General features: G+C 39.9%; 1 protein-coding gene across 1 annotated transcript in view; it reads left to right on the top strand.

The window, feature by feature from the left end:
• The first annotated feature begins 109 nt into the window (after positions 1-109).
• Positions 110-26,412, top strand: part of PSPH (phosphoserine phosphatase) — a 42,098-nt gene continuing 15,795 nt past the window's right edge. Inside the window, exons 1-2 of the mRNA XM_082245483.1 lie at positions 110-190; positions 20,255-20,410. Of these exons, the coding sequence (XP_082101609.1) occupies positions 20,271-20,410 (140 nt within the window). The 5' untranslated portion in view covers positions 110-190; positions 20,255-20,270. The remainder of the gene's footprint in view (positions 191-20,254; positions 20,411-26,412) is intronic.

The raw sequence follows: 26,412 nt of genomic DNA, 5'->3' as shown, positions 1-26,412 counted from the left end.
AATTGGATGGTGTGTAGAATTCGCCTCCCACCGATTAGAGCTGGTTCAGCAGGCTGCTGCTGGGGATCGTTATAAATAGTTGGGTTAGCGAGGTTGTCTTGTTGTAGAGGAATTGAGGCAAAGGTCTGTGCACATTGGACTTGTGTGGGAGAGCTGACAGAGAGAGGAGCAGCACAAGCCGGCTGACACTGTAAGTCATTCATTGCTACACATCAGACCGAATGATTTCATGTAAGATGAGATATTACAGCATGACAGCACACATTGTAGTGTGGATTGTGTGGGTGATGTGTCCTGGAGGATCATCCTATTCTGTAGGTGCTGAAGGGAGAGAGCTGATGCAATCATGAGCCCTACACTCATCATCTGTCAATCGGAGCGGAGCCCCTGACCAATCACATAGCATATTTATAGTATTCCCTGGCTCCTACAACCAATCATTCACAACTGGCACACTGATATTAACTTGGCAGGCAAGTCTTCAGGGACTCTTTGTTTTCTTTAGAAGAATATTGCTTAAAAATGAATATTTTCCTATAATGTTGTATATGTATGATATAAAAAAGTCATAATTTTATTGATTTGCTATTATTTCTGCTTTCCCATTTTTGCATTCATCTAAGAGCTTTAAGAGAAACAACAACATGCATCTCATCTTAAAATGGCTAGATTGTATTATATTCCAAGGGCATTTGTTTAACACTATTGTATTTTATGCAGCTCCATCCTATAGCTTGGAAAGTATCACTAATGTTTGTGTATTATTATGAGCTATTGGAGTTCATTTTTTTTTTTTTTTTTTAAGAAAAGAAAATAGGCTGTTCACTTTGGAAGGGAATTTTCCCAAAGCTTAGTGAATGGGGTGATGTTCAACTGACTTCCATCATCCAATCATGCGCAAGCAAAATTTCATTCTCCTTGCACATGATTTGCTATTCTTTACAAAGTGGAATTCCACCACATTCATTAAAGTGGTTTTAAAAGTTGTATGCATGTCTTGGATTTACATTGAGAACCTGCTGATCCCTTCTTGTGTCTGCATTTCATCTACTAGCTGGCTATCATTTTTTTTTTCAATCAATAGTTTTTATTGAATTTCAAAAACAGGTGAAAAGAAAGCAGAAAATCACATCAAACAAAGTGTGATATCAGAAAATACCAACAACAAGGTACAACATTTTCCAATAAAGAACATACTAGTATTCAGACAGTAGCTATAATCTTCGTACCAAAGTGCTTTTACACTACACATGTAAAGTTTAACATGGTATATTCTAACGATGGGAGTAGAATATGTAGAATAGATGGGAGTACTAGCTGGCTATAATTATATTCAGTTTACTGGTGTATTATTACCTATCTATTATTGTTTTATTGACATGAAAACTGCCTTTCTGGTTAAATAAAACATTTTAAAAACCAAAAAAAACTTCCATGTGCAGCTTCCCCCCAACACCCCCCTCCCCCTTATACTTACATGAGCCCCATTCTGATCCAGTGCTGTGCACAAGAGCGGCATCACCACTCTTTTCTCTCCTCACTATTGGCTCCTGCTGCTGTCAATCACAGCCAGTAAGGGGGGCGGGGCCAAGCCAGGCTCTATGTGTCACGCATGATGAGCAAGCACACATGATTAGTGCCCCATAACAAGCAGGAGTACTAGTGGGCAACAGCAGAAAAGGAGGATTGGTGCTGTTCAGTGCAAAACTATTGCACAGAACAGATAAGTATACTGAATTTTTTATTTTTAAGTTCATGTAAACCCACTCTGTAGGCTTGTACATACAGGTAAGCCTATAAGGTAAGCCTGTAATACGGTAAGGCCTGTACCTACAGGTAAGCCTATAAGGTAAGCCTGTAATACGGTAAGGCCTGTACCTACAGGTAAGCCTATAAGGTAAGCCTGTAATACGGTAAGGCCTGTACATACAGGTAAGCCTATAAGGTAAGCCTGTAATACGGTAAGGCTTCCCATATGGAAGAAAATATATTTCCAATATATTTAGGGAAATTTTTTTAGAAATATATTGAATATGGCCAAAATTGTAGCATTTCAAATATATTTCCGATATATTTGGGGGAAAAAAAGATTTTTTTTTAAATATATTTTAAATATATTTTTCTTCCATGTGGGTTGTACCTACAGGTAAGCCTATAAGGTAAGCCTGTAATACGGTAAGGCTTGTACCTACAGGTAAGCCTATAAGGTAAGCCTGAAATACGGCAAGGCTTGTACCTACAGGTAAGCCTATAAGGTAAGCCTGTAATACGGTAAGACCTGTACATACAGGTAAGCCTATAAGGTAAGCCTGTAATACGGTAAGACCTGTACATACAGGTAAGCCTATAAGGTAAGCCTGTAATACGGTAAGACCTGTATATACAGGTAAGCCTATAAGGTAAGCCTGTAATACGGTAAGACCTGTATATACAGGTAAGCCTATAAGGTAAGCCTGTAATACGGTAAGAACTGTACATACAGGTAAGCCTATAAGGTAAGCCTGTAATACGGTAAGACCTGTATATACAGGTAATCCTATAAGGTAAGCCTGTAATACGGTAAGACCTGTACATACAGGTAAGCCTATAAGGTAAGCCTGTAATACGGTAAGACCTGTATATACAGGTAAGCCTATAAGGTAAGCCTGTAATACGGTAAGACCTGTATATACAGGTAAGCCTGTAATACGGTAAGACCTGTATATACAGGTAAGCCTGTAATACGGTAAGACCTGTATATACAGGTAAGCCTATAAGGTAAGCCTGTAATACGGTAAGACCTGTATATACAGGTAAGCCTATAAGGTAAGCCTGTAATACGGTAAGACCTGTATATACAGGTAAGCCTGTAATACGGTAAGACCTGTATATACAGGTAAGCCTGTAATACGGTAAGACCTGTATATACAGGTAAGCCTATAAGGTAAGCCTGTAATACGGTAAGGCCTGTACATACAGGTAAGCCTATAAGGCTTACCTGTAGGCACTATAAATATATCTCCTAAACCTTCACAGTTTAGGAGATATTCACACTGCATGCGCTCTGAAGGGACAGTATACCCTTGCCATCCTTTCAGAGCTCCGTGCCGCGGTCTGTGACACTTGTGCGCATGCGTGGAAGTGATGGCATCGTGGCGCGGCCAATCAGACGGCTGGAGGACATGAACCCGGAAGGAAAACTGGGTAAAGATGGATGCGTCTGTCAGAGCTCACGGCGCAGCAGTGCAGGGCTTTGTTCTAAGGCTCCGTTCACATCTAGGCGTTTTGGGGCGTTTTTGGGGAGTTTTTCTGCTCTAGGATCAGCTCTCAAAACGCCAAACAAGACAAATCCTATTCATTTCAATGGCCCCTGTTCACATCTGAGCGTTTTGACGCTTTAAGCAAAACGCCCAACACTCAAAAAAGTACATGAGCTTCTTTCTGGGCAGATTACAGGCGTTTTCCATTGGTTTCTATTCAATCTAAAAACGCCTGCACAAAAAACGCCTGTAAAAACGCCTGTAAATCGCGGTAAAAATTGCGGTAAATTCGCGTTAAAAAACACGCGAAAACGCTACGCTCAGGTGTGAATGTAGCCTTAGGTAAGTTTAAAAAAAAAAAAAAAAAATTTTGATCGGTTTACTACCTCTTAAATTGTTATCTTTACAATCCTTTTAGAGCAAAACTATACCCATAACAGCTTGATAACAAATAATGTTTTTTAACAAGAAACATACATTCCAATAATTATACTACCAAAATGAGTGTGCGCTGTAAATTGCCTCCATCATTGCTCTTGTTTCTTCTTGCTGGAGGCTGTCATGTTGCTGAAGCTCAGAGCCCCAGCAGTAAATCCCGTTTCACACTACAGCGATGACAGACATTGCATGTGATTCGGAGCGCACTGCTCTGAAAATCAAATGTGATGTCTGTGCGATGCAAATTCAGCCATACAGATTGTATGGCTGAATTTGCATCTGATTCGGACAGAACACACACAGGACCCTTTTTTGGATCTGCAGCAGAATTGGATCGCATGGTGGTTCACACCAATGCGACTTTATTCATGTCTGAACTGACAGTTCGCACTGCGATATGCTACTTGATCTGGCGGTGTCGTTAACTTTGTATTGACACCCCTAGCGATTCGCATATGGCAGTGTGAACTGCCTGCGAGTTGAATGCGACGCGGGAACCCGCAGTGGATTCGCAGGTTTCCCGCATCGCATATATGTGAACCGGCACTTAATCATAAAGTGGAACTAAACCCAAAAATTAAAAGGTTTACAAAAAAAAGCAGTTACATTCCTGGAATGGCAGGATTGCTAACTGTCACATTTGCTTGTGTCCTCAACCAAACTGTCAAACCATCAAATGGCTGGTGTCATAACTGATTGCGTGCACCACCATGGCAGTTGCAGATCAAACAGAAGAAGTGTCCTTGGCTGTAAAAGATAGGAGGGTTTAATTCTGCTTTTAGGCTGTCAGCAGATCGCCTCTACAAACTCAGCAATGCCTAATAATGGAGAGCAACTGAGCATGTGCAGAGCAGGGCGAGACAGTGTATTACTGGATTTTAAACAGTATAGTCACTTATTTTTGACGTTTTAAATAGCTTTACCTGCAAAATGGGCCAGCCTGAAGTGATCTAGCAGGACTTAATTTTCTGACTTAAGTTTCACTTTAAGTTCTGGAAAAAAAATTCCCTTACACAGTGCACCTTTCCTTTAGTAAATCAACCCCATGAAAATCATATTTTGCCATTAGTAAATCCATCCCTTTGTAGAATACTTCTGATGTCCTATTTAAGCAAATGACACATAATAGCATTGATACATTATATTACAAAGTATATACAGTAGATGCCTGTGTTTATATACATTGTTACTTATATAACTAGAAGCATCTGTATCAAAACTGGCCACAGAGTACTCCTGAATGTTGTTCAGCAATTGATAAAACGGTGAAATAAAAAAACAATTAAACAGTAAACCCCCGCTGCATCGCGGTTCAGTTTTTGTGGTCCCGGTATATTGCGTTTTTTTTTTGTAATGTTATTTTACTATATAAATCATTAAAAATGAAATATTTTTGTGTTTTCCATAGCTCTTGCAATGTCTCTCAGTATCTTTTATGTGTTTAAATGAGTTTCTATTGTTTTAAAAGTGTGTTTAACCACTTGCCGACCAGTCACGTTGACTGTACTGCGGCAAAGTGGCTCGATTCCGTCCAGCGACGTAGACGTACGTCGCTGGATTCCTCCCCCTGTAGGCGGCGCTCGCGCACCACCGGAGGCGCGCTCCTGCTGTTTTCAGTCACAGCGGGAGTCGGGCCAGGGGAGGAGCGGCCGCTGCTCTTCCCCAATCGTCGGGGAATCGAGTCTGGCTTGTGTAAACAGAGCGGGCGGATCTCCTAAGTGACAAGGAGTGACAGATTGCAGGGTTCAGCATAGCTGAACCCTCGATCTGTCCTTGTGTCACTCAGTCACCTCCCCCCACACACGTTAGTAAGCACCAGGCATACATTAACCCCTCCCTCTCCAATAAAATGAACCCCTTCCCTGCCAGTGTCATTTTTACAGTAACAGTGCATATTTATAGCACTGATTACTGTAGAAATGTCACTGGTACCCCCAAAAGGGTCAAAAATGTCAGTCAAGGCTCCGATCTGTCCGCCGCAATGTCGCAGTCCCGCAAAAAAAAAAAATCGAGATCGCCGCCATTACTCGTTAAAAAAAAAAACACCAAAAATGACAGAAATCTTTTTAGTAAACGCAATAACTTTTGCGCAAACCAATCAAAATACGCTTATTCTGATTTTTTTTACCAAACATAGGCAGCAGAAAACAAATTGGCCAAAAATTTAAAAAAATTTAGATTTTTACATTTTTTGGGGGGGAATTTCATATAAAAAAATTTTTACAAATATTGTTATTTTTTCAAAATAATCGCTCTTTTTTTTTGTTTATAGCGCAAAAAGTAAAAATCTCACAGGTGATCAAATACCACCAAAAGAAAGCTCTCTTTGTGGGAAAAAAAGGAAGTTTGGGTACGGCGTCGCACGACCGTGCAATTGTCAGTTAAAGTCGCACAGCGCCGAATCGCAAAAAGTGGCCTGGACGTAAGACAGCAAAATCCTCCGGTGGTAAAGTGGTTAAAGACCTTAAAATGCTTTTAGACGTACAGTGACAGTAAAAAAACATGCCTACAATGCATTTTAATAGGATTTTTCTATTTCCCGGATTTTCACTTTTCGCGGCTGGGTCTGGAACGTAACCGGAGGGGGGTTTACTGTATACTGTTTATAACACACACACACACACACCTGTCAGCCCTAACATTATGACCACCCACAATAACCTGTCAAGGTATGGACACTAATAGACCCCTGAAAGGATGATGTGGTATCTGGCACCAAGCTGTCAGTAGCAGATAATTTAAGTCCTGTAAGTTGAGGTGGGGTCTCCATGGATCAGATTTGTTTTTCCAGCACATCCCACAGATGTTCGATTAGATTGAGATCTGGAGAACCTCAAACTTGATGTGTTCCTCAAACCAATCTTAAATTCATCACACCGGCCACCTTCTTCCATTACTCCTATGGTCCAGTTCTGATTATCACGTGCCCATTGTAGGAGCTTTTGGCTGTGGTCATGGGTCAACATGGGCACCTTGACCGGTCTGTAGCTACACAACCTAATACACAACAAACTGCAATGCACTGTGTGTTCTCACACCTTTCTATCAAAACCAGCAATAACTTTTTAGCAATTTGAGCTACATTAGCTCTTTGGATCTGTCTACATGGGCCAGCCTTAGCCCCTTATGTGCATCAATGAACCTTAGTCGCCCAGGGCCCTGTCATTGGTTCACCAATTTTCCTTTCTTGGACCACTTTTGGTCAGTCCTGACCATGCAGACCGGGAACATCCCACAAGAGCTTCAGTTTTGGAGTTGCTCGTCCAGCCATTACAATTTGTCCCATGTCAAAGTCATGCAAATTCTTTTGCTTGCCCATTTTTTGTTCCTGTTTTAACACATCAGCTTAAGGGACAACATGTTCACTACATGTTCCTGCCGTGTTTGTGTGGGTACAACAGTCATTTCCTGCGTAAAACACAGGAAAAAGGTCCCTGCAAGTTTTCAAAATCACAGACGCACAGAAACTGCATGGTGCTTTTGCACCATGTGGTTTCATGCACCTGAAAATGTGCTGCACCCCCGCGCCTGCTAAAGAGCAGCACGTTTTCCCTGCGGTAATGGGATGTGTATTGCACGCATTCCCGCACCTTCATAAGCGTGAACGTAGCCTTAACCGCTTGCCGACCGCCGCACGACTATTTACTGCGGCGGTCAGCCCCTCACAGGCAGAGCGACGTAGTACTACGTCGCTAGCCTGTGAGGGTCTAGGGAGTGAGCGCGCGCCCCCAGAGGCGCACTCCCAAGCGGTCATGGACCCCCCCCCCCCCCCGCGCGTGTGACCGGCGGACCCGATGTCACTCGCCGATCGTCGGTCCTGAGGGAGAAAGGCAGGCGGCTGATGTAAACAAGCCACCTGTCATTCTCCCCTGTGTAGGAAATGGAATAGTGATTATACGGTTCTACTATGTAGGACCGTTGATCACTGTTCCCACACCTCAAGCCACAGCCAATCACAGTTAGAATCACGCCCCTAGGGACACACATAACCCCTCCCTCTCAAAAAAAGTTAACCCCTTCACTGCCAGTGTAATTTTACAGTAACAGTGCATATGTATAGCACTGATTACTGTAGAAATGTTACTGGTAACCCCAAAAGCGTCAAAAATGTCAGTCAAGGGTCCGATCTGGCCGCCGCAATGTCGCAGTACCGCAAAAAAAACGCAGATCGCCGCCATTACGCGTTAAAAAAAAACCAACAAAAATGACAAAAATCTTTCCCTTTGTTAGTAAACGCGATAACTTTTGCGCAAAACAATCAAAATACGCTTTTTGCTATTTTTTTTTACTAAACATATGTAGCATAAAACAAATTGGCCGAAAATGTTAAAAAATTTTGATTTTTACTTTTTTTTGGGGGGGGGAATTTCATATAAAAAAATGTGAAAAATATTGTTATTTTTGCAAAATTGACGGTATTTTTTTGTTTATAGCGCATGATCAAAAAATCGCACAGGTGATCAAATACCACCAAAAGAAAGCTCTGTTTGTGGGAAAAAAAGGACGTCAAATTCGTTTAGGTATAGGGTCGCACGACCGCGCAATTGTCCGTTAAAGTCACGCAGTGCCGAATCGCAAAATAGGCCCTGGTCAGGAAGGGGGTAAAATCTTCCGGGGCTTAAGTGGTTAAAGAGTAACTCTACTTTTCTTGGGAAATAACAATCCCCTCTGGGTGATCTATATACATTGCAGGGATTTTAACAAACTTTGTTACAGATTCCTACCTTTTGTTATTCTGAAGGAATAGCTGTGTGTTTGTCTGTGTCCATGTACCGAGTGAATCTGTATGGGAGTGGTTTTATAATCATGGAAATATAAGACTCCGCGCTACATATAATGGATGTATCAGTGGGCTGCAGCCTCCCAGAAAATAGCCGAGGCTATATAAAATGAAGGTAAAGGAGTGGGAATGGCGCTGCCTACTAATGGAATGGTAATGGTATCTAGACAGGATAGATTAAAAGAGTGAGATAAGATAAGAGTATTGTATATGGACACAGAGAGGAATATCCACAATGTACAAAGCTATATAATATCAAAGTAACAATAAGGTGAATACTGGATATAAACAATGGTGATATAAAGTGACCAAGTGCTTGAAGTGAGTGAATAATATACGTATGTATCCCCAGTATATATATACACACAATGAAAATCAGGCTAAACCAATAATATCAAACAATAAAAAATGGTATACGGAATCAAGCTGGAGACGTTTGATGACGAAACGCGTACAGCGCCGTCGCATCACTTCCGGTTCCGGCATCTGATTGGAGCGCATTGCATTCCACAGCTCCGCATACATGCTCGTTTGATTCATACAGATTGGGAGTACCCATCTATTTTATTTCAATAAAAATAGTGTTTGCAGTATTACACTATTGGCCTCTTCTTGCCCCACATGCTATACCTGTACCTACATGGTCCTGTTACGTTTGGTCTGACACCGGAGTCAATACCCCATCCAGGAGTGGACCCCCCTGTTCCCTGGGCCTTTTCATAGGACCTGTGGCCATCTCCCGGTACACCTATATCTCAGGATCCCTGGAGGAGGAAAAGACCCAGTAGAGGGATTTATCCTAACCACTATACCCCCTCTTTACCCCTGTGTGGGGTGGGTACGTCCGGTGAGTGGGCTACTTACCCTAGGGGGCACTTATCACCTCACTCATCACCCACCACGGGGTTTTATTTATTTATTATTTTTCTAAGAAGATATCTATGAAGATATTTCTCACTTAATATGGACTTTACCCGTCACCCAGTCACCTTATTGGACTATTAATAATATTTACGTCACCTAGTCTCCTCATCTGATTATTAATTATAATTATTCACTATATTGATTCACATATCTAATTTATGCTTATCACCGTATCACTTTATACATTTTTTATTTTATACTTCTAACATTGGCACTTGTCACTTTACCATTCATTGCTTGATTCCGTATACCATTTTTTATTGTTTGATATTATTGGTTTAGCCTAATTTTCATTGTGTGTATATATGCTGGGCATACATACGTATATTATTCACTCACTTCAAGCACTTGGTCACTTTATATCACCATTGTTTATATCCAGTATTCACCTTATTGTTACTTTGATATTATATAGCTTTGTACATTGTGGATATTCCTCTCTGTGTCCATATACAATACTCTTATCTTATCTCACTCTTTTAATCTATCCTGTCTAGATACCATTACCGTTCCACTAGTAGGCAGCGCCATTCCCACTCCTTTTACCTTGGTTTTATAATCAGATAGCTGCTGCACCTGCAGGGCTCTGAGGAAATTTGCAGGGTCTGCATCCCTTTAGACATGATTTCCCTTTGACAGTATCTCACCAAAAATTACATTTTTGTTGCAGGGGATGTTAAAAATTAGATTTGTATCTTAGTGCAAACTTCTGGGGAAAATCAGTGAGCCAATCACGCAAGCAGGAAATTATGTTTCTGAGGGGTGTTCTGTACAAATTATGTGTATAGAACACCTCCAGGCGGCCATATTGCATTGCATTTTCAGAAAATTACAGTGCTGCAGATTGAAAAAGAAAGGTCGTTTTTAATAACATTCAATTACAATATGACTTGTGTCGCAATTGTATACGCTATATTATTATTATTTTTTTTTTATTATTATTTGCTCATTTTTTCCCCACGACAGTGAAGTTACCCTTTAAGTCATATAACAAATATCTAAAAATATTATGAATGAATTCCACTGCTACAACAGCCTTCAATGGCTTGCCATTTGAAAAAAAATGTACCTATATCTCAAGTTTGTTCCTTGAAATAAAATTACCAGTTCCTTAGCAGATATGTCTGTGATTAGGATAATCTCCATAGGAATTTTATTTTTTAGAGAGTTTTTCAATAAAATTTTACACACGAGTTTTATGGCACCTAGTGTGTTGAGTATTTTAACAGAGCCCCAAGGTTTTCAAAGCTTCACTCTGCACAGGAAAGGGTTTATCATATGTAATATGTGTAAATAATGGAATGCCGACACACCACATAACACTGCTCAAGGGTAGAAGAAAGCCTTAGATGTCTGGCACATTACCGAGCATTTCATCTGGCACAGTTCCAGCTCTGGCAGATGTGTAGTCAATTTTTTAAAAAGAGTTTTTGATAGAATGTATAAGGGATAGAGCCCCTGTCAGTTTTTGTATTGTTGTCTTTGTCCACGTTGGGGAGATTCACTCTCTCATTTATTTTGGTGACCATTGTCACTGGTATAGGAAGTGAGTGGGAATCGTGCATTTTTTTATTTTTTCCAGGGACAGGGGTAGAAGCAGAGATGTATAGTTACTAAGTAGAACTACTTCACTACTGTACTTAAGTATTGAAAGGCGGTATCTGTACTTTCATAGAGTAGAATTTTTTTCTCCTACTTCCACTTTTACTTCACTACATTTTTTCAATGATTTTAATACTTCTACTCCGATATTTTTTTTTTGTGCTGCATAGTTACAGTAGATGGCAGGTTTCATGAAGCTCAAAACATGTATATTATCAGCGCATACGGAAATAAAAGCTACTGTATGTATAAATAAAAGCTGCATTTGAAATATTAAAAAACAATATGATGTTCAAACTTTTGACTTCTTTCTTTAATAACTACATAACACAGTACTTGTACTTTTACTTTCAGTACTTGAGTAGCAATTTTTTTTTCAAAAACTACTGGTACTTTTACTTTCAGTACTTGAGTAGCAAATTTTTTTTAAAAAACTACTTGCAATACTTAAGTACAAAAAATGTTGAATACTTTAGTACTTCTACTCAAGTCACTTTTTGATCGAGCACTTCCACTTCTACTCAAGTCACTTTTTGATTGAGCACTTGTACTTTTACTCAAGTATGGGTTTCGAGTACTTTATACAACTCTGGGTAGAGGTAGAAATGTGCTGGTAACAGCTATCTATGATAAGATATCCCCTAACATTGTAGAGATCTACTCTAACTTCCTGGTGTGCCTAGGAAATAGGAAGTGAATACAAATCTCCCCAATGGTTCACAGCACAAAATCAAAAATGACCGGGCCCAAACCATTTCCTATTGCATCCAAAACTAAAAAAAAAAGTCTTCATCATTTTAAAAACATTTTAAGAGACTTCATTGTATATTTATTTCAAGATCAAATCAATATTATTTTGATCCATTGTCACGGGGCTCTTAAATAGCGGGGGACCCATAGGCCTGTGCCTACTTGGTAATCGAGCACTGTCTGCAGGAGCCAGACATTGCACCCGCCATCCACTGTTCACTGGTGCAATGCTGTGCATGCTCCTTTGTGAAAAAATAATAAATGTACAGTCTTTTTTTTCTGCAAAAATATGTGCTTTTATTTGTTTTTGCCCAAAAGGTGAACCTATTCTTTAACCGCTTGCCGACCAGCCGCCAAAGGTTTACAGCGGCAGGTCGGCTCAGTCCCGCGAAACGATGTACCTGTACGTCACTTCAGGAAACCATTAGCGGGGGATTAGCTTGGGGCACGTGCGCCAACGGAGGTGGAGCCAATCAGCGGGTCCAGCAGGTCCAGCGGCAGCGATTGACACTGGGCAGCCGTGATCGCTCCTTTGATCATTTGTAAACACGGCAGACCGTTGTTCTGTTAGTTATGAACACAGGGATCCTGTGTTCCTCCTATTTAAGAACACAGGTCTCTGTGTTCATGCAGCAAGCCCATCCCCCCCCCCCCCCACAGTTAGAAAGCACCCCCTAGGGACATATTTAATCCTTTGATCTCTCCTAGTGTTAACACCTTCCCTGCCAGTGTCATTAGTACAATAACAGTGCATATTTTTAGCACTGATTACTGTAGTAATGTCACTGGTCCCCCCCCCAAAAGTGTCAAAAATGTCAATTAGGGGTCAGATCTGTCCACCACAATGTCGCAGTCCCGCTAAAAATTGCTGATCGCCGCCATTACTAGTAAAAAAAATAAATAACCTTGCAAAGTGAACAGTCTGTTTGCCTTTAGTAAATCAACCCCATAGATAACCTGGGGGCATAACCTTTTATTAGCCTATATGTAGCCTGCTATATATATCAGAAAAGATTAAAGGTTGAAAGTCCATGTTACATTAGCTGCACTTGCAAAAAAATCATATTCAGTTTAGGTAACATCCTATATTTTGACATTTTAAAAATTGTTATTTTTTTGGTTATCCAGTTTATTTCACTTAAATGTATGAATTAATAAAAAATAATGTGTTTTTACATTTGCAAAGAGAAATATTTTCTTTACAAGAATATAATGTTTCCTTTTTATGACCTTCTACTTTCTGCAATGTCCATGGAGGGGAAAAATGAACAGATTATGTAATTTTCATAGCACGTGAACTGTAGATGTAAGAAAAGCAAACGTGTTACACAATGCAAACATCTGGTACATTACACCACCCCTGCAGATATTCAGTTATGGAATAGGAAAAATATAGTACTAGAAAGTCATCATACATTGGAATGTCCATGTTTGTGCCATTTTTCTTTTTTTTTTTTTCTTTGTGCAAAAGCATTTTAAACCCAACTGCTGAAAACACTAATGATAAGTGTATGCATATTGTAAATGATTTAGGTTTCCTGTAAAAAAAAAAAAAAAAAAGAATTGAGAAAAAAATGTTTTTACTACCTAAACAATCATCTACCAAAAGACATACGTGAGGAATTTACTAAAACTGATGCAATCAGAATCTGGTGCAATTTTGCATGGTAGTCAATCAGCATCTAACTTCAGCTTGTTCAATTAAGCTTTGAAAATAAAACCGGGAAGCCGATTGGTTTTGTTTCCAATGATTTTTATTATATTATTTTATTATTATTTATATATTATTTATTTTTATTTATTTTTATTTATATAATATTATACTTAGTATTTCAAAGAAGTACAAAAGCCAACATGAAAACATGTGGCAAGAGAGGAGTACAGATCAATCTCCAGATACATTCAATCATACAGTGGCAAAATAACAGAGTTGGCAACTACATGCCAAATGAGGTTTAATGTGGAGAAATGTAAAGTATTGCACTTGGGGGCTAAAAACATGAACGCAAAATACACTTTGGGGGGGGGGGGCTCTGGGGGAATCAAGAATGGAGAAAGATCTGGGAGTCTTAGTGGAAGATAGACTAAGCAATAGCATGCAATGTAAAGCTGCAGCTGCCAAAGCCGGCAGAATATTAGCATGCATAAGGAAGGGGATATATTCCAGAGATAAAGCTATAATCCTACCACTTTATAAAACCATGGTAAGCCACATAAGGGGTTTTTCACTGTAAGGGCGATAAGATTGTGGAACTCTCTTCCACAATTGGTGGTAACTGCGAGGAGTATGGCTACTTTTAAAAGATTCTCGGACGTGCATCTCAAAGATCACAACATTCAGGATAATGGTAAATTAATACGTCCACACACATCTACACGGGTTGAACTGGATGGAATGTTGTCTTTATTTAACCTCAACTACTATGTAACTATGTAACTATAATAAACAATGTAAAGTAATTGTGATATCCAGTAAATACATAACCATTTGAAATACAATGCAATGTGCTTCAAGGAAATAATACAACCCAATCAAATAACCTCTCTGCCTCTCCATAAAAGGCTCAGCTATGGAAAGGTTTAGAAGTGAAACCACCAGATGTTAACCATGGTTAAGCCCTGAACTCCTACATTCGGAAGGAAAGAGGGGTAGGACAACATCCCCGGCTGAGAAGGTCATTTATGGTGTTCACCACGCCAGTCATATAGGCCAATAACTTTCTCCTAACGCGCACTACTCATCATTTGTCAACCTATGTACCATATAGAACATTTAAAAAAAGATTAAAAACTAAAAATTAAACCGATACAGATAAAGAGAATTCAGAAAAAAATAAAAAAATAAGATAAAGTGGGCAACCAGAAGAAAGGAAAAGAAGTGCACCCTCTGCGGTCAAAATGTGTCCATCTCAAGAGGAGTCGGAAAGAAATGTAATTTAGGGGTCCCAGACTTTCTCGAAGAAGGCCAACTTGTCATGGATTGCCGACAGGTGTTCATTTATCATGATCCATGTCAACTTAGCCTTCAATAGCTCAAATGGTATTATGGAATATTTCCAGGATCTCACAGTTGAGATTTTGGCTGCTGTAAAAAAGAATGCAATTGACTCACGTGTCCTAGGTTCCCCTCCACCGGTCATCCCAGAAGGGCCTGTTGTGGAGTTTTGATGAAGTTCACTAGGGTAAGGGAATAAATAAAATTATATGTCTGAATCCAAAAAGCTGATTGGTTTCTATGCACAGCTGCACCATGCAGTTTTAGTAAACAAACCCCACAGGTTTCTTAGGGCCTTTTTTTGGGGTTTGGGCTTGTGTTGATGGCATCAGTTTGAGACACTTCTGAGATCATTTAAAATTGACTGACATGTACATTTGACTTGCAGTTGACCTCCTTCTGACCTGCATTTGAGATGCTTCAAGCTGGTTTTGTATAGGAATGCAAAACTTGACTGATGTGTACAAAAGCCTGTCAACACAGACCCTTACAAAACAGTGCTACCATTTGTACCGCGTTTCCCCAAAAATAAGACCGGGTCTTATATTAATTTTGGCTACAAAAAACGCACTAGGGCTTATTTTCAGGGGATGTCTTATTTATTTATGGTATGTAAAAAGACTAACTTAAAGGGATTGTAACCCTAAAATAAATAGGTATCCTGATCCTTTAAAGCATGGTAGACAGCACAGTGCTTGTGTTGTGTCATTTAGCCCTCTTTATGTTCCAAAAAAACTGGAATAAAATAATAAAATGTTAAAAAAAAGTTCTCTCCCTGTCAGCTCAGAAGTCAGCATTATGACATTCTGTAATCCCAAAAATAAACCTTGGATAAAGTCATTGTAAAAATATGTAATGGATTTTGTAAAAAGATTATGTAATGTGCACTCACGTGACCCTCCGGAGCTCTACTTTCCCTCCCTGAATACTGCAGAGGGAGGGGCTGAGATCAAGGATTTTACTAGGGCTTATTTTCGGGGTAGGGCTTATATTGCAGCCATCCCTGAAATTCATGCTAGGTCTTATTTTCGGGGTAGGGCTTATTTTCAGGGAAACAGGGTATTTAATATTTATTATTTGCATGAAAGTACACCATGTGTAGAGTATATTGAATCCATTGCAGTAGGACTCAGGTTGTGCTTAGACCAGGGAATCCAGTTCTCCAAACTATGCAACGATTAGATGAATTTTGAATTGCAGGAGGAACACTTGTATTTGTTTCTGTATAGATTTGGAGCAAATTCACCTTTATTCGAGATGTGTATGTGATGAAAAAAATACAAGGTAGAGGTTACATTCTGTGAGAACCCCATGTATTAATGATCAGTTGATCTTGAGATGCAAGCAACTTAACATAAACCTTGGTCTGTTCAAGCAGGTCATTGCAACAGGTTCATTTTAAGGCATGTTCCCCCAGAAACACATACACTATTTTTTTGCTCTTCTGCCACTTTTTACAACCATTTGGAGCTAAGAACATAGATGTTACTTCTGGGTTAAGGATTTGAATGGGTCAGCTCTGCTGCTTAGTGATTGACCTTGTTTTGTCCCTTCCCTGTTGCCCTGTGTAAGGTCTAGAAAATCATGCTTAAATTTTATTCGTTTTTTTTTTTCAATACTTTATTTATAAAGAATGCACACAGAAAATACAGAAACCATATGACATACATTTCTAGAAATCAAATGTATGCAAATGAGACTCAGAACTAGGGAGATACTGGCTGGTCAAGGAAGCAGATACACATGTTAAAAGGTAACCCAAACATTCAGACAATAAGGAGTCTCTGTACCTAGTGTGGTATTTTATCTGGTAAAAACCATAAGTCAAAGAACGTCAAAAAAGGTGGCTAAAAGAAACCAAACAAAAAAAAAGAAAAAAAAAGGAGAGGGGGGTAAGGAACAGGGCAAAGAAGAGAGGGAACCACTCATTCTACCATCTCTTCCAGGAGAGACCAAGAAGTGCAGCCTCCGACATGCTTAAATTTTATTCTGTATGTACAGTATGTATGTAAAAGTTGAACCTTATGAGCTGAATTCTTGTTTTTTCAATGTTTTCTCTTACAGACGGCAAACGCGCGTACGTACACACATATCAGGTAAAATAAATATATGTTTTAATTTGCACAGAATGATTAAGCAAATGGTAAAAGATTATGGTTATGTACTGTATATGTCAACAAATCAGTTTTCATGAACATCCATGCATATCGATTACTCTTTGAGCAGACATAAGCAAGCATAGGAGACCTAAAGTTTATGTATAGCCAAACCTTTTTTTTTTTTTTTTTAGCTTTGAATGAAGTCATAAAGGGTTAAAACTTCTGCGAGTTTATTTTCTTGCTGTATGTACCATTGGTAAAATGTCCCTTCACTTCATGTCCCAAAGATGCAATCGAAAGCAGATATCTCGCAAAGTGTACACTATACAATTTTTTTTAAATTTTTTCCTTTAGATTTACCGAAACCATATAATATGAGGTCAAACCTAAACACTTTCAATTTGTATGCAGTCAGGCGGGCCCTTGCACTACATAGTTGAAGGTAAATCTAAAGTAATGCTAACAACAAAAGTTGTATAGTGTGTATTCCGCTTTAGACATTTGTTTCCCCACCTCTTTTCCTTGAAACACCTGTAAAATTTTGCATTACCCCTCGCGTGTTGACAGTACAAATAGAGTGGTGAATCTGCCCGATAGGGACATAGAGAGCAACAAAAACTCGACAAAGGGTCTAACCCTTCCCCACTGTATGCAACACTAATTAGGCTTTGCCTAGAGTTACACTTGAGTTTATATTTCAAGTTGTTACTTCCAACTGGATGACTCAAATAAACTGTCTTCTAGCATTCAATGAAGTGTGATATATGTTCATTTAGTGTGAACGGTAACTTGTAGTGTTTGATAAAACTAATAAAAAAACATGGCAAGATAAAAGCAGGTACAGATATAAAATCTAGCTGATTACACTTATCATGTCCATAGCGTATAGCTGACACCCCTGGTTGTCCCCTTTCTGATGATTAAAAAATTTGGATATGTTCAGCCATGTGCTATTGTTTCCCCTAGAATTAGGCCAGAGTCAGGGATGTCAGTAATTTTTTTCCCTAGCTACTCTGTAGATACTGTATACATTTACATGAGATCTAAGGATACATGTTAAAGTGATTGTAAAGTCTTGTTTTTTTTTTTTTTTTCAATAAAAATAACAAACATGTTATACTTACCCAGTTGGTTTTGCACAGGACAGCCTGGATCTTCTCCTGTCCCTCTTCGGCTCTCCTGGCCTCCTCCCTCCCTTTGGGTGCCCCCACAGCAAGCAGCTTGCTATGGGGGCACCCAAGCCGAGTCACAGCTTAGTGTATCCATTCAGACATTGAGCTGTGGTTTGGCCCCACCTCTATTCTCTCCTCATTGGCTAACTGACTTTGATTGACAGCAGCGGGAGCCAATTGCACCGCTGCTGTGTCTTAGCCAATGAGGAGAGGAGTTACAGACAGCTGAGACAGTCATGGACATCCCTGGATCGAAAGGAGGTTCAGGTAAGCATTAGGGGGGCTGCTGCACACAGAAGGTTTTTTATCTTAATGCATAGAATGCATTAGGACGAAAAAACCTTCTGACTTTACAACCCCTCTAGGGCAAGATCATACAAAAAATAAATTTTCAGAAGTTACATGACACCGTGACCACACATCCTCGAACTAATGGTTACAGCCAGTTTTGAAATGTATTTTCTTTCTTGCTGCCAGCTATATGACTATTAAAATGACTAGTCTCCTTTAGCTTCCCCCCTTTGGCCCATTGTTATCACCTTTGGGATTGATTTACTAAAACTGGAGAGTGCATAATCTGGTGCAGCTGTATATGGTAGCCAATCAGCTTCTAACTTTAATTTGTTCAACTAAGCATTGACAATAAAACTTGGAAGTTTATTAGTTTCTATGCACAGCTGCACCAGATTTTGCACTCTCCGATTTTAGTAACTCAACCCCAATGTGCTTATCTACCACCACTTTATTTCCAAACTGTAATCCTTTAAAGTAGAAGTTTGGCTTAAAACTAACTATCTCTAAATCTACTCACAGACACATTCTAGGGCTAATCTATCTTTCCCTTTAAAGAAGAAATCGCTACATATACCTTTTCTGAAGCTGCTCTGGTTGGGTCCCATGCTGAGCCATCAGCAGTGGCTTTTGTGTGTGGGAGTGTGCAGAAGAGGCAGCCGACAACAGAAGCCCCATAGTAACTCTATGGGTGACGTCACTTCCTGGCATTTCCCAGTCGTTGTCAGCTGTCTCTTCTACACAGCTTCCACCGCTGGAGACCGGACCTGTTTGGCTTCATAAAAGGTATAGCGATTTTTCTTTAAATAGGTTAGTCTTAGAATGTGGCTGCCAGTAGATTTAGAGATTTTAGGCTAAACTTCTACTTTAAAGCCCACCCGAAGTTTTGTTTTATACCAGCTAAATACTTTTCAGGTGCACCAAACCAAAACAAAAAGTGTAGAAAGCCTTACAGTTCATTTTTTGTAAAAAGCAGCCAGAGTCTTACTAAAAAAAGCCTGTCACCATCCATAGTTTTGCAATCAGCAAAGCTTGTCATTGCTGCTAATTGAAGAGCTGTAAATCTGACTCAAGTGTTGGACCTCAGCAGAGAGACCACTGCTTTTACAAAAAAGAGGAAGAGTCCTCTGCAGCATGCTGGTAGGGGACAGGCTACTTTCTAAAGAAATGAAACTTTTAAGAATACACATTTATTGTTTATAAGTGATCCTGTCACCACCGGGTCACTTATAAACAACGCTCATGCTGTAAAAGAAAATATACCATACAGTATACATGTATATATTTTTAATACATTTTTAATTTTTTGTGCTTACTCACTAGCCCTGAAGAAGAGGAAGTCCATTCCCCCAAAACAGGTTGGCTTAATGTACATGTATTACTTTTAATAAACGTTTTTATGAACCATACATCAAAGTTGCAGTTTTTTAGACATAGGTGGTCCTTCTATCTTATCCAAGACTTCTTGCTGAAATTACCATAAGGCTGTATCGGAAAGGTAGCAGCCCAAGCCCCCAAGAGGGTCCACCACCACTATTCACCATTGGACATGACCTACTGGAAAGGACCTCTTCTTCTTTACCCACACAATCACCCACCCACGACCATCGACTGGTCTAGTCAGTCCAGCCTGGTATCCAGCACAAACCATATTTTTTCTATTCAACACTTCTGTGTATATAGAATAACTGCTCCCCACCAGTTGCATGTTGCGGTTACTCCCCCCAGCATGTAAATCCTGTAGTCATATGCATGGTACTTCTTTAAATCAACTACATTTTACAAAGAACTTCTTTAAATTAAAAGTTCAATTAGACTTTAATTTGGGCCACTTAAAGTAGACAACCAGTACATTACACTTCTCAGTTTTTAAATTATTTCTTTAATTAAATTCATATAAAAAAAAATAATATATAAAAAAATGTATAGTTTTTTTAATGCTTATCCTGCTGTTTTAATTTCAGGAGGGTGCACCACAGTATGTTTTCCCTGTCACAGCTAAAAGAACTCTTCCGTAAGGCAGATGCAGTCTGCTTTGATGTGGATAGCACCGTTATTAAAGAAGAGGGCATAGATGAGCTGGCAAAGTTCTGTGGTGTGGGAGATGCAGTAGCAGAGATGTAAGTATATTTTCCCAACTAGAACCTTCATAAGTGTCAATTGATATGCGTTTCAGTGTCCTTGTATCTAGGAAGTGCTAACTTTGGGCAAATTGGTATTAGAGCTTTTTGTACATAAACATACCACATTTCATACCATTTTTTCCAAAAACCAATGCTATATGGATTAATGTACCCCTGTTTAAAAAAAATATATTAGATTAACACAAGTCAGTAACTACATAAATTCTCTAAAGAAAATCCTAATAACATTCTTTTACAGAAGGAGTAATATTAAAATACTCTAACAGCACTGACACCAACATGCACAAGAGAAAAGCATGACATGATGGGGGTTTAAAGCTGAACTGCTAGAATTCAGCTACATAGTAAAATGTGCTGGCTTACCATAAGTTAAGTCCAGCAAGGTGCATCTGACAGTTTTATAGAGCCCTAGAATGATAGCTATTGCTACACTCTAGGGCTCTAAGACTAGAGAAGCTGTCTTCTCACACACAGCAGCTCTGACCACCCCTCCTCTCTGCTGCCCCTTCACAGAAGTCTTTGTATTTTGTTAATGACTTCACATAATACAAAGCGCTCTGCAATTGGACAGGAGGTGGGGAGGGGGAGGCACAGCAGCTGCATGTGACTTTGCAGCTGGAGGAGCTGGGGCCAGAAGGTCCAGCATCGAAACTCTGGAAATGTAGTGATAGCTATCCTCTCAGAGCAACATAAAACTTTCAAATGTAAATTAAAGCGATAATTCCATGGGGTGACATACACCTCATTGGACTTAAGCCATACTATGCCATTTTACAAAGTGGTTGAATTCCTGGAGTTTATCTTTAATTGCTTCAGAGAGATACCACTACCTTGTACTTTTGTATATACACTGATCATAACTTTATGGTTAGATGAATAACATTGATTATCTCATTACAATGGCATCTGATAGTCAGTGCGATATATTAGGCAGTAAGTGAACATGTTGTCTATGAAGCTGATGTATTGAAAGCAGAAGTCCCACTTTGCAACTTACAGGACTTAAAGGATCTACTACTGATGGCTTGGTGCCAGATACCACAGTATACCTTTAGAGGTCTAGTGGTAGCAGGAAAGGATGTAATGCTGCTCCAGGTGAAAACAATATGGTCCTTGATAATCGAGTGCAGGTCCAGTCTGTGGTCTGACCAATGTATCCAAAAAAGAGAAGAGTGATGCCCCGTACACACGTGCAGATTATCTGCAGACTTTTGTCTGCAGACTTACCTTTTCTATGTAGTGCAAGGGCCTGCCTGATTGCATACAAATTGAAAGTGTTTAGGTTTGACCTCATATTATATGGTTTTGGTAAGTCTGCAGACAAAAGTCTGCAGATAATCTGCACGTGTGTATGGGGCATGACTCTCACTCTAAAGGCCCGTACACACGTACCGATCGTCGGCATACAAACGTCGGTGGACGAAGGATCTGCCGATTGTACGCGTGTTAGTATGGTGCCTCCGACAGATGTCTGCGCACAATCCGCGGACAAAAGTCTTTCGTGCAAACATGAAAATATTTGTATGCCGACACCAGAACGGACGATTGTTCGCCTGTCAGTACACAATTCGGCCGACAGACCGCAGATTTGCAAGACTGGGCATGCTCAGAAAATAGAAAACACAGGGAAAGTTAACCATTACATGACATCACTTCTGCAGTCGGCGGACAAAATTCTTGTGCTGTCCTTGTGCTGTCTTTGCACTTTTCAGCAGACACCGACATCCCGGGGAGAAAAGAGGAACATTTGTAAGCCGACCATCGGTACGTGTGTACGGGGCTTAAGATGCAAGATCCTTATTTCCATAAAATCATCCAACATAGAATAATGAAATCACAATAACTTCATAACACAGAAGGGAGCACAGTTGATGGGTTTCACAAACTTGATTGCTTAGTCATAACCTACAAGTACCCGTCATGTTAACTCTTAAATAGCCGGAAATCAGCTGTAAGTCAGGGCTTGACAAATTTGCTTAGAATCTAGAAGCCCGCAAAAAAAGTTAGGAGCCAGTTTTTTAAATCCGCTGCCCAGCACCCAGAACTGCATGTCTGGGGTGTCAGGCAATAAGAATTGCTCACGCCTGCTGCCAAGTGATAAAAAAAGAAAAAAAGTGGCACTGACGAGGCTGCACTGATGGGTAGTGATGAAGTGGCACTGGCAGGCAACACTGATGAGGCTGCGCTGATAAGCTCTGATAGGCTGCACTGATGGACACTGATAGGCGACGCTGATGAGACTGCACTGATAGGCTGCGCTGATGGGCACTGATGAGGCTGCACTGATGGGCACTGATGAGACTGCACTGATTAGACGGCGCTGATAGGTGGCACTGATTAGCTGCACTGACAGGTGACACTAATGGGCACTTACTGGTGGCACTGATAGACGGTACTCCCCGTCCACTCAGCGGCAGTAAGGAAAGGGCGACTGATCAAGCCCAGCTGTCAACCTGGGAAGATGATGTCGGAGGTGGACAGGCAGTGACAGCAAGCCGCACTCATCACAGCGCTGTCCACCAGAGAGCGCTGGATTTCACATAGGAGTGTGTATCCCGCTCCAGCAGGCAGCAAAGCCGCGGCCTCAATTATCGGCCAGCCCAATGCTAGTCCGTGCACTTGCAGGTGGGCCACATGGGAGGATCCTGACCACTGCTGTGGTGTAATCCTGGCGCCAGGACGCAATTTCCAGTCACCATTGATTGTGACCTGCCGCCTGGGTTTTGTCGAGCCCTCCTGTAAGTAATTAAGTACTAGATGAGTTTTCTCCAAACAAAAACATTTACATTATAACAAGTATCAAACCAATACATGATATATAAATAAACACAATTAGTTAGTAAACATATTCAAAACATATATATATAAAGTAAGAAAAAGATATATGAACATATATCATGATAAACAAATTAGATACTTTTGTGTTAACCCCCCCCCCCCCCCCCCACGATGTAAAAGGAGATGTACAGACACCCAACAGGCAACATCGCCAGACTGAGTGGTCTTCACCTTAACAAAGTGGGAGGAAATGAAAAGAAAAGCACGATATAAAAAGATGGTAAAGATATACGGTATGTAAACATAACTAGATGCATGGAACCACTGGATGTAAACAAATATATATATGAAAACCTGTCAATCTAATCGCTCCATGAGTGTGCATATATTAAGTTACACACTAAAATGTCAGAATATGTACAATTATCCAATAGGAGAAATATCTGGAAAAAATGGTATGGCATATAAAGGATGGAAAACAGATGATAGTATGTTCAATTTTTTTCCAGATATTTGTCCTATTGGATAATTGTACATACTCTTACATTTTTGTGTGTGACTTAATATATGCACACTCATGGATCGATTTGATTGACAGGCTTTCATCCAGTGGTTCCATGCATCTAGTTATGTTTAGATATATTTTTACCATATTTTTATATCGTGCTTTTGTTTTCTTTTCCTCCCACTTTGTTAAAGTGAAGACCACTCCATCGGAAGATGTTGCCTGTTGGGTGTCTGTACATCTCCTTTTACATCAGGGGGGGTTAATGCATAAGTATCTAATTTGTTTATTATTATATATGTTCATTTATCTTTTTCTTTAGTTTATATATAATTTTTGAATATGTTTAATAACTAATTGTTTTTATTTATATTTCATGTGTTGGTTTGATACTTAGTAAATGTTTTTGTTTGGAGCAAACTCATGTAGTACTTGATTACTTACAGCTGATTTCAGGCTATTTAAGAGTTAACATCACGAGTACTTGTAGGTTATGACTAAGCGATTATGTTCGTGAAACGCGTCAACCATGCTCCCTTCCGTGTGTGTCGTGAAGGTATTGTAATTTCAATATTCTATGTTGGATGATTTTACGAAAATAAAGACCTCCTTGCATCTTGGAGTGCGATCACTCTTCTCTTCTTTGGATGTCCATGCCTCAATGGGTCAGGGCTGCTTTGGCAGCAGAAAGGGCCGTTTTGGTGGCAAAAGGCAGACCTATTCAACATTAGGTAGACAATCAGTATGCATATTCCTATAGACTGCAGTCAGTAGTTTTCCATAGCAGATCAGCCCATGTGGCTGTTAGCTGCTGGAAGCTGACACTTGTGCCCTCTTCTTTCTGTGGGCATGACTCTCTGCAGAGTAGATGAGGCAGACTGCCAAGAAATGCAGAGCATAATCCCAGCTACAAGTCATGTAATTGCCATGGGAACATTTTTATTCTATTCTCACATTAACTGAGGAATTTAGACACAAGGCTGCTGGCTCAGTGTCAGCTTTTTCACTTTATTCTAAGTTTCCCTTTACAGAACAACTTTGACGTTTTATAACACTTGTAAGTTTAGTGTGCAGTTACACACTTTGGTCCAAAAGGCAATATAATTGGCAAGGATATCTATCAATTTTTTATTTTATTTTTTATTGTGATCCTATGTATTTAGAAAATGCAATTAAATTTGAATTATTTGCAGTTTTACACATGAAGGGTATAATCCTGCACTGTGCACAAATTGACACATGACTATTGTCATGGTACCGCCTTTAACCACTTAAGCCCCGGAAGATTTTACCCCCTTCCTGACCAGGGCCTGCGTGACTTTAACGGACAATTGCGCGGTCGTGTGACGCTGTACCTAAACGAAATTGACGTCCTTTTTTTCCCACAAACAGAGCTGTCTTTTGGTGTTATTTGATCACCTGTGCGATTTTTTTTGATCATGCGCTGTAAACAAAAAAAGAGCGTCAATTTTGCAAAAATAACAATATTTTTCACATTTTTTATATGAAATTCCCCAAAAAAAAAATTTAAAAATCTAAATTTTTTAACATTTTCGGGCTAATTTGTTTTATGCTACATATGTTTGGTAAAAAAAAATCGCAAAAAGCGTATTTTGATTGGTTTGCGCAAAAGTTATCGCGTTTACTAACAAAGGGAAAGATTTTTGTCATTTTTGTTGTTTTTTTTTAACGAGTAATGGCGGCGATCTGCGATTTTTTTTTTTGCGGTACTGCGACATTGCGGCGGACAGATTGGACCCTTGACTGACATTTTTTACACTTTTGGGGTTACCAGTGACATTACTGCAGTAATCAGTGCTATACATATGCACTGTTACTGTAAAAATGACACTGGCAGTAAAGGGGTTAACTGTATTGGAGAGGGAGGGGTTAAGTGTGTCCTAGGGGCGTGCTTCTAACTGTGATTGGACATGTCTACTGGTGTAAGAACAGAGATCAACGGTCCTACATAGTAGAACCTTCTGATCTCCATTCTTACACAGGGAAGAATGGTGTCACGGACGATCGCGAGTACACGGCGGACATCGGGTCCACCGGGCACACGCGCGGGGGGGGTCAGTGACCGCGCGGGAGCGCGCCTCCGGCGGCGTGCACTCGCTCCCTAGAAGCCTCACAGGCTAGCGACGTAGACCTACGTCTCTCTTCCTGTGAGGGGCTGACCACCGCAGTAAGTAGTCGTGCGGCGGTCGGCAAGTGGTTAATTACTGCCATTGTCCCTAACAACCAATTAGGTAAAAAAGCAAGAACAAGGTGACTGGTATATAGGAGTTTATGTACTACAACTGGAGAGTGCAAAATCTGGTGCAGCTCTGTATAATAACAAATCATCTTCAATATTTTTTTTTTTGTCAAAGCTTAATAGAACAAGCTGAATTATAACAAATCGGCTACTACAGCTGCACCAGATTTTGCACTCCCCAGCTTTAGTAAATCAACGCCATAGGGTTTATATTTTAAGGTGTCTACGAGAATATGGCTACAAATTGGGATAATTATAAGGAAACATGCAAAAACAAATTTAGTAGTAGTTCTAGACAGTAGGCTAATTTTATGAATTTGTTTAAAGATAAAGAAAAAGGAACTAGATTGTTGCAATATAAACACTTAGGCTGGCCATACATGTTCATTTAACTTGTACAATTTTCCTTAAGAGCCGGTTCACACTGAGGCGATC

The sequence above is a fragment of the Pelophylax lessonae genome, assembly GCF_965119305.1.
Source record: "Pelophylax lessonae genome assembly, chromosome: 2".
Classification (NCBI taxonomy): Eukaryota; Metazoa; Chordata; class Amphibia; order Anura; family Ranidae; genus Pelophylax; species Pelophylax lessonae.
Note: the sequence above shows the minus strand (reverse complement) of the source record. Positions and strands in the feature narration are given on the sequence as shown.